This window comes from Rattus norvegicus, chromosome 7, assembly GCF_036323735.1.
Source record: "Rattus norvegicus strain BN/NHsdMcwi chromosome 7, GRCr8, whole genome shotgun sequence".
NCBI classification, from domain to species: domain Eukaryota; kingdom Metazoa; phylum Chordata; class Mammalia; order Rodentia; family Muridae; genus Rattus; species Rattus norvegicus.
Window position 1 is genome coordinate 126,418,028 of NC_086025.1, and position 7,927 is coordinate 126,425,954.

Below are 7,927 nucleotides of genomic sequence, written 5' to 3' on the forward strand. Positions count from 1 at the left end.
AGGCTGGCGCGCCGGGCGACGTCACCACGCGCGCCGGAAGTGCCTTTGGGGCGAGCGGACGTCTGGCTTCGCGGGTTTCACCGGCGGCGGCGGCGGCGGCGGCGGCGCGGCAGTGGAACGTAGGTGAGCGAGCTCTCCGCAAAGGCGCGAGGGGCGCATGCGGCGGGCGGGCGGGCGTTTCCTGTCGCGTTGGAGGTGTGCATTATTCTGTGCTCCTGGTGGAACCTGGAGAGACTCTCAGTGGATGTGGGAGGAAAGCAGAGTGTTGAGTGTATGACACAGGTTCCGCTATGTTAGTAGTTTAGTATGCAGAAGGGAATTCGCAGCTAGGTAACTTCAGTGACCGAGGTCAGTCGGGAAGTCTGGTTTTTTTGAAATTTTTTTTTTTGGACGTTCCCAGCTCTGTAATAGGCACTTTGAGAGACGGATCCAGAAAAGTGCAAGAATAGGCCACTGGCTGTTGAGAATGTCAGTGTGGCCGGGGAGACAAAGCCAACGTGGGGAGAGTTGGAGTCACAGAGTGACTCATTCTTGAGTACTGGCATAGATAGATGTTAAGCTTCTTCGTTCCGTTCCCCCTCCCCCTTTCTTTCTTAAAATATGGAAAGGGCACGCGCTGATTATTATTTTGTTGTTGTTTTTCGAGACAGGGTTTCTCTGTGTAGCTTTGGCAGTCGTGGAACTCGCTCTATAGACCAGGCTGGCCTTGAACTCCGAGGTCCAACCTGCCTCGCTTCCAGAGTGCTGGGATTAAAGGCGTGCACCACTCCCGCCCGGCTACACTGACTATTCTTTAAAGAGATCGTCATTTCTACAAAGAAATCAGAAAGTAATGCATGGTAGTTTAAACTTAACTTCTACCCACCAGCACATACAGACCAGGCCTGTAACTACTCCCTGGGAACCTGCGTGTCAGCAGCCCGGAGCCCAGAGCCTGTCGTGGAGCCTGCACAATCAATCCTGACTGAAGCGGAGGGCCGAAGTGCAATCCACCCAGGGCGCAGCTGAGTTTTGAGAGGCATTAATTCCTTGGCGTCCACCAAGGGACCACTGGGACTAATTCTCATGGCAAACTTGTGGCCAGCCCAAACTACCAAGCTTCACATTCCGGTTGTGCTTGGTTATCGCCCAAGATGTAAGCCCCTTTGGTCTTCTATTTGAGCATTAACTCTCCGTGCTGTTTCGTGCTTCATCTCCTTCGATTTGGGGTAGCAGTGTTTCTCCTTCCTTAGTTCGCCGCTGAGCACGTCGTCAGTGCTCCTTGGAATCATATTTTGTCTGCTTTGCAAACACTCGTTTTTTTGAAACTGTTTCGTTTTCTGACTAACGAAGCTGTGGCTTTCGCCTTTAAATTGAACTCTTTCTGATGTCTGGGTTTTAAGATTGGGTGTTGCTCCATCTGTATCGAATTGATTGCATTTCCTTAATATTTTTTCTTTTCTTTCAATGTTTTGTGAAGTTCTCATTTTCCCTTTTGGTCCTATGATTTTCCCTGCTCCTTCTATCTCTTTCTTTTTTTAAGTGTATTTTTTTTTTTTTTTGTTCTTTTTTTTTTTTCGGAGCTGGGGACCGAACCCAGGGCCTTGCGCTTCCTAGGTAAGCGCTCTACCACTGAGCTAAATCCCCAGCCCCTTCTATCTCTTTCTATTAATATAATCCCCATCCCCCGCCACATCCCTAAGCAGGGCCTAGAACTAGTGATTCTCTTGTTCTGCCTCAGCCTACGATCCCTCCTACGATCTGATTACTGGCTTTCCTCAGGCTTAGCAATGATCTACCTTATTCATATGAACACACTGTAGCTGTCTTCGGATACTCCAGAAAAAGGCAACAGATCCCATCACAGCAACCATGTGGTTGCGGGGGATTGAACTCTAGGGCAGTTCATCGGGAAACATGGCTGTCAACCTCTGAGCCTTCTCTCTACCCCACCTTGGAGGTACTAAGCTGCTTTGCTTTATCTCCTTGGTATTCCAGCAAGTTTTACTTTGGGAAAATAAAGTTATGTTACAGAGTAAATCAGATAAACCAGTATTGCATTCTTTTAGACGAGATGCATTCAGGGCCAATAGATAAGGACCCTGTAGTAGTTTACATTTTAACACAATTGACCATACGGTGGGACACACCTTTAATCCTAGCACTCAGGAAGCATAAGGTGGCTCTGAGTTTGAGGCTAGACTGATATTTTTATATTACTAGTCAGAAAGGGAAATTGGAGTCACTCCGATATTCTTTCTATTTTAACTCCATCTATTAATTACATTTTATTTGTGTGTATGAGGAAGTCAAAGGGTCATTGTGAAAAGTTGATTCTCTGTTGTATGTACCTTTGGGGGTTGAACTCGGGTCACTAGTTTGATAACAAGTGCCTGTGTTTGATGAGCTATCTCACCTCTAAACTTCACAAGTAAAATAGGAATTAAATCGATATTTTAAAAATAACCATTGTGCTGGGCAGTGGTGTTGCACACCTTTACTCCCAGCACTTAGGCAGAGGCAGACCTCTGAGTTCTAGGCCAGCCTGGTTTAAAGAGCCAGTTGCAGAACAGCTAGGGCTACACAGAGAAACCCTGTTTCAAAAATAACAAATAACAAAAATAACAAATCTCTTCTTTCTTGGGTAACTATCATAGGGCACTTAAAGAATCCAGAAACAGAGGCTGTTAGGGTATAAATACCATGTAATTTGACTCTGAACGCGCAATATTCCAACGTCCAGTGTCACCGAAGTCTAATCAATGAGACTTTCAGAGATTCAGTGTAACTTTTCATTTACACTATTTAAGAAACTCAGAGCTGAGATTAAAGGGGACCTCGAATCCACACCATCCACACATGGTGTGGATCCACCATGGTGGTCACGGTGCAGTTTTTTTTTTTTTCAAAGACTTTATTCTAAACAGTGATTGATTGATTGATTGATTTTTGTTTCGTTGTTTAAGATTTTAAATATTGGGGGCTGGCTCAGCGGTTAAGAGCACAGACTGCTCTTCCAGAGGTCCTGAGTTCAATTCCCAGCAACCACATGGTGTCTCGCAACCATCTATGATGGGATCCGATGCCCTCTTCTGGTGTCTGAAGACAGTGACAGTGTATTTCACATACATGAAATAAATAAAAAAGAAAAGATTTTAAGTATTTTCTGCTAGGAAGGAGCCTGACAACTTTAGCTTGAGGTCAGCCCTTAACATCCCCTTAGCGTTTCAGTGTTGACTTCAGGAATAAGCTTGCTTCTCCTTAATCTGTTGATGTTGGCCGGAGATGACCTTAAGATTTGAAAGCAGTTAAATCTTCCAAGGGCATTTCGGGGTTTTTTGAAAAGGTAGGACCTGGATAGCGTTGTTTCTTAAAATTCTTGGATAATGCTGGTGTCCAACAGTTGAAATTCACGTGGGGATGCTGGATTTAAAAGTTTCTCATCTATCTTGTGTTAAAAGTAAAGTGGTATTGATGGCTTTAAAAAGCGTGGCTAGAATCATAATTAACTGTCTCACAAGTTTTCTGAATAATTCAAGGTGCCAACTACTTTACTATTTAGACTCTTAGGAGTCAAAGGAACTACTTGTTACTTGTTGATAAAAGATACTTTTCCTTTGCCTCAGCAGAGGAGCAACATAGGTATTTAATCACTGTGTTTGCAGTGGGAGGGTTATGAGGGAAAAGGAGGGAGAGTCGCTAGGACATGGGACTGTCTAGCCGTTCTGTTGTGCTGTGTTTTGAAGGGCACAGAGAAATGTTGGCATTTGGGCTGCATGTTGAACATGGACCAATGGTACAGAGATTGCCTGGGGAGAGCTTAAGGTAGCAGGAGTAGGAAGCGCTTTGTTGAAGAGTAGACGTTTAGGTGTGACCAGTGTTGAGTTTATAACTAAGGTTTCTGATCTGACTTTTTGGGTTCCTTTCTCATGGGCTTCACTGATCAAACCAGAGAAGACAGGAATGAGATGAGTCTCTGAGAAAGTGTTGAGTCCGAGGTATACGCTATTCCTTAGAGCAAAGCTTAGATCATTTATTGATAGGACAGTCTTGACCCCCCTGCCGTCCCCCCCGTCCCCCCACCCCAAGACAGGGCTTACAGCAGCTATCCTGGAACCCTTCGTAGACTAGGCTCCAATTTACAGATCACCTGCTTCTGCCTCCTGAGTACTGGGATTAAAGGTGTGCCTGCCACAACCAGTTTAAGGGATTGCTTTCTTTTTTCCTTTTTTTTTTTTCTTGGACATCTTACGTATTTACATTTCAGATGTTATCCCCTCCCCCTTCCCATACCTCAGCCCCCTCTTCCTGTCCCTCCCCCTCCCCCGAGGGATTGTTTCTGGGTAATTTTGTTGGATTACTTATCACATTCTTTGCGCAGATTCCTGACCTTAATGAATATCATAGTGGGTCTACCTCCTCCTCCTCGATTAGTGATTCGGTGTCTTTCTTAGGGCTAGTGTTGCCTTGAGGAAATACCATGACCAAAGCATCGGGGCTGGGGGGTGGGGGGAGGGGTTTATTTAACTTGCTCTAACACTGAAAGAAATCAGGACAGGAACTCAAGCAGGGAGGGACCTGGAGGGAGGAGCTGAGGCAGAGGCCATGGAGGAATGCTGCTCACTGGCTTGCTCTATCCATGGCTGGCTTGCTCAGCCTGTTTTCTCATTGAGCCCAGGACCACCAGCCCAGGAATTACCCTACTTACAGCGTGCTATGCCCTCCCCCATGATCTACTAATTTAAGATAGTGCCCTACAGGCTTGCTTACAGCCTGATCTTGTGGAGAAGTCAGCAGTCGTAACCCTAGCTAAGGTGGCAATGTGCACGGCATGTAAGTCACACCATACTTGAGATGGTTAGTATTGTGGAGAAGCCAAGACTGCCGGATATGGCTGAGTGACGTTAAAACCCTCAGGTGAAAGCTAAGGGAGTCACTGAGATGTCGAGAGCATTCTCAGGGGCCTGCCAGTGCAGGTGCCTACTGCTTATCCAGTGTAAGCGTGAAGGGGACTTTCCTCTTCGTTAACTCTAGCCAGCTCTCACAGGATCTGGGTGTGAATAAAGGATGAGCGTAGCATGCAGGGAGAGTTAAGCAAGCTTGAAGGTGACTGGAGGCTGTCTAGATCATGATGCAGTTGCTGTTTTCCCTAAACACTGGGACAAGCAACTTGGATAACTCGAAAAGGGTTGTATCATTTTGATTTTGGGTTGAAAGCATGTCTGATTGGACACAAGGTCATTAACTGAGATTGTTTTATCAAATTCCTGTAACTTTCACTACCAATGCCAACTCTCAGTCACAGCTCTGGGTTGACGGGGATATAGCATCTCAGCTGAATGCTTCAATGAGAGCTCTTCCTTCCGGACTCAAACCCACACTATATTCTTCATATCCTGGTTTGATTATTGCATAAGAGTGAGGCTCTTATATTTTGGAGTCAAGTATTGGCCCACTTCTAAAGGAAGTTTGCACTTTTCACATTGAATTCTAATTCTGTTCTCTGCTTTGTTGTGATGCAGAGAATTACTGAAGAGTACTTTTAAAAATTAAAAGCGTGTTTTACATGCATACGTGTATGTTTGGGCACGCACAGACTAGAGGACCATTACCTCGGCCAATTCCTTTAACGTAGGTCTCCTATGGAACCTGGACATCATCCAGGGATCCTGTTGTCTGACCCTTCAGATACTGGTGCTACAAGTGGAGCTACAGTGGGCTGTTGACTTTTTTGTTTTAAAGGTTTATTTATGTGTTTTTGGTTATATGAGTACACTGTTGATGTCTTCAGACACAGTAGAAGAGGGCATTAGCCACCATGTGGTTGCTGGGAATTGAACTCAGTACCTTTGGAAGAGCAACCAGTGCTCTTAACCTCTGAGCCATTTCTCTAGCCCTGGTCAAACCCCCTTCCCCCTTACTGGTTTTTATACCTCTACCTCCCTTTCAAACCCTTATTCCTTAACTAATCCCTTTCACACACACGCTCCTAGCCTCCTAGGTAGAAGAGAAAGAAGGTTAGAGGGGAAAGGGGCCATAGAACTCTTTAGGCTGCTTCCTGCTGATTATGGTTGTCATGTGCCTTGGGTAAGTCCAGTCCTGATAGGAGATCTCCAACTTCTCGTTTATTTGCTCATGACCACTTGACAAACCATAACAGCAGCGACCAGGAGCACAGAGGGAGAGCAGCTTCTTCAGAACACTGTGGTTCTCTTGGGGCCCTCACATGTATACCCACCCCGCAGTCCTCAGAATTAAACTATTTGCAGCTGGCAAAAATCACAACCCAACTAGAGCACTGGACAGCCATAGTTAACAGCTGTGGACGATTCATATGTGGGATTAACGACCCAACTAGAGCACTGGACAGCCATAGTTAACAGCTGTGGACGATTCATATGTGGGATTAACAACCCAACTAGAGCACTGGACAGCCATAGTTAACAGCTGTGGACGATTCATATGTGGGATTAAAACAAAAACATTCATATAACATAACTGGGATTTAAAACCTCACCACAGTGGGCTTCCATGTGCGTGATAGGATCCAGACTCCTCAGGCTTGAGTGAAATGCACTTTCAGCCACTGAGCCACTATTTTTAGACCCTGGAGTTACTTTGGAACTCCAGTGATGGGAGGGAACCACTTAGTCATGAGCAGTGTCATTGATTGGTTGTCCATGGATTGATTTCTAAAACCCAAATAATGTCATAAGCAACACATGCCATGAATCAAAAGATGACTGTACTTAAGAATGTTTCTAAATGACTCTGAAACTTGCATTGGACTATCTGAATTGAAAGCAATTTTAGCATATTTTCTATAGTGCTTTAATTATCCTTCTTTAGTGCCTGTTTCTTTTTGCGATAATTTTAATTCAAGATCCAGCTTGAACAAGGAACATAGCTGAGTTTTGTGTATGAAATGGCAGTGTCAACCTGAATTCCAAAAAAAAAAAAAAAGCAACCTAAGCCCAGGACCCAGGTTGATTAGAGATCCTTATCTTATAGTTCAGTGTTCTCTGACTGATCTTACATTGATTCTAATATTTGAGATAACTTCCAAACTGATAGGCCAAAATTCCAAACTGGATCAGGAACAACCTGGAAATCTGGTCCCCATTTTTGCAGCCTGGTGGCGCCCTTTCCTGGAAGTGCACCTAAGAGCAGTCTTTGTAGAGCGCACTCTGCTGGCCCTCGGTTCATGTGAAGTGCTGACAGTCTTTGTAGAGCGCACTCTGCTGGCCCTCGGTTCATGTGAAGTGCTGACACTGACAGTGCTTGCCCATACTCACGCTCTGCTTACTCAGGGTCTTTGTCGCTGTGACGAAACGCCATGACCAAGAGCAAGCTGGGGAGGAAAGGGTTCATTGGGCTCACACTTCCACAACCATAGCCCATCACCAAAGTCCGTCATCAGGAAGTCAGGAACCTAGAGGCAGGAGCTGCTGCAGAGGCCATGAGGGGCACTGCTTACTGGCTTGCTCCACATGGCTTGCTCATCCAAGGACCAACAAGCAGCCCAGGGATGTCCCCACCCACAACTGTCTGGGGCCTCCCACATTGATCACTAGGAAAATGTCCTAAAATGAATCTTATGGAGGCATTTTCTCGATTGAAGTTCCCTCCTTTCAGATAATTCTGGCTTGTGTCAACTTGACATAAAAATAGCCAACATATACTCTTTTCCTCCTTTTGAGACAGTGTCTTTGCCAACATTGACCAGACTGTCCTTGAAGTCTTGGGGTCAAGCAGTCCTCCCAGGTAGCCAAGACTAGCCTGTAACACAGGGCCCACTTTAGGTTTTTATCCTGTCATAGATTTAGCCCTTTTCATTACAGGCCCTTCTCTTCCTTCAGCGTTTTACATTGTTATGCTTCACCATTCATCTAGAGTCTCATGGAGTCTAACCCCCCCTTCCTTCACCCTCCCTCCCCTCTCTCCTTCC

The 7,927-nt window shown here is 45.5% G+C and overlaps 1 protein-coding gene across 17 annotated transcripts in view; it reads left to right on the forward strand.

Annotated features, from left to right (window-relative positions):
* The first annotated feature begins 14 nt into the window (after window positions 1-14).
* Window positions 15-7,927, forward strand: part of Pphln1 (periphilin 1) — a 91,389-nt gene continuing 83,476 nt past the window's right edge. For 6 of the 17 annotated variants that reach the window (XR_010053024.1, XM_063264060.1, XM_063264061.1 and 3 more), the window contains exons 1-2: window positions 40-123; window positions 651-1,135. Coding sequence is in view for 7 of the 17 variants with exons in the window: in XM_063264060.1 (XP_063120130.1) it covers window positions 1,066-1,135 (70 nt within the window). In the remaining 10 variants the exon portion in view is untranslated. Of the gene's footprint in view, window positions 124-650; window positions 1,136-7,927 lie in introns of those variants that run through there. The other 11 variants (XM_006242236.5, XM_039079695.2, XM_006242235.4 and 8 more) reach the window with 7 other exon arrangements.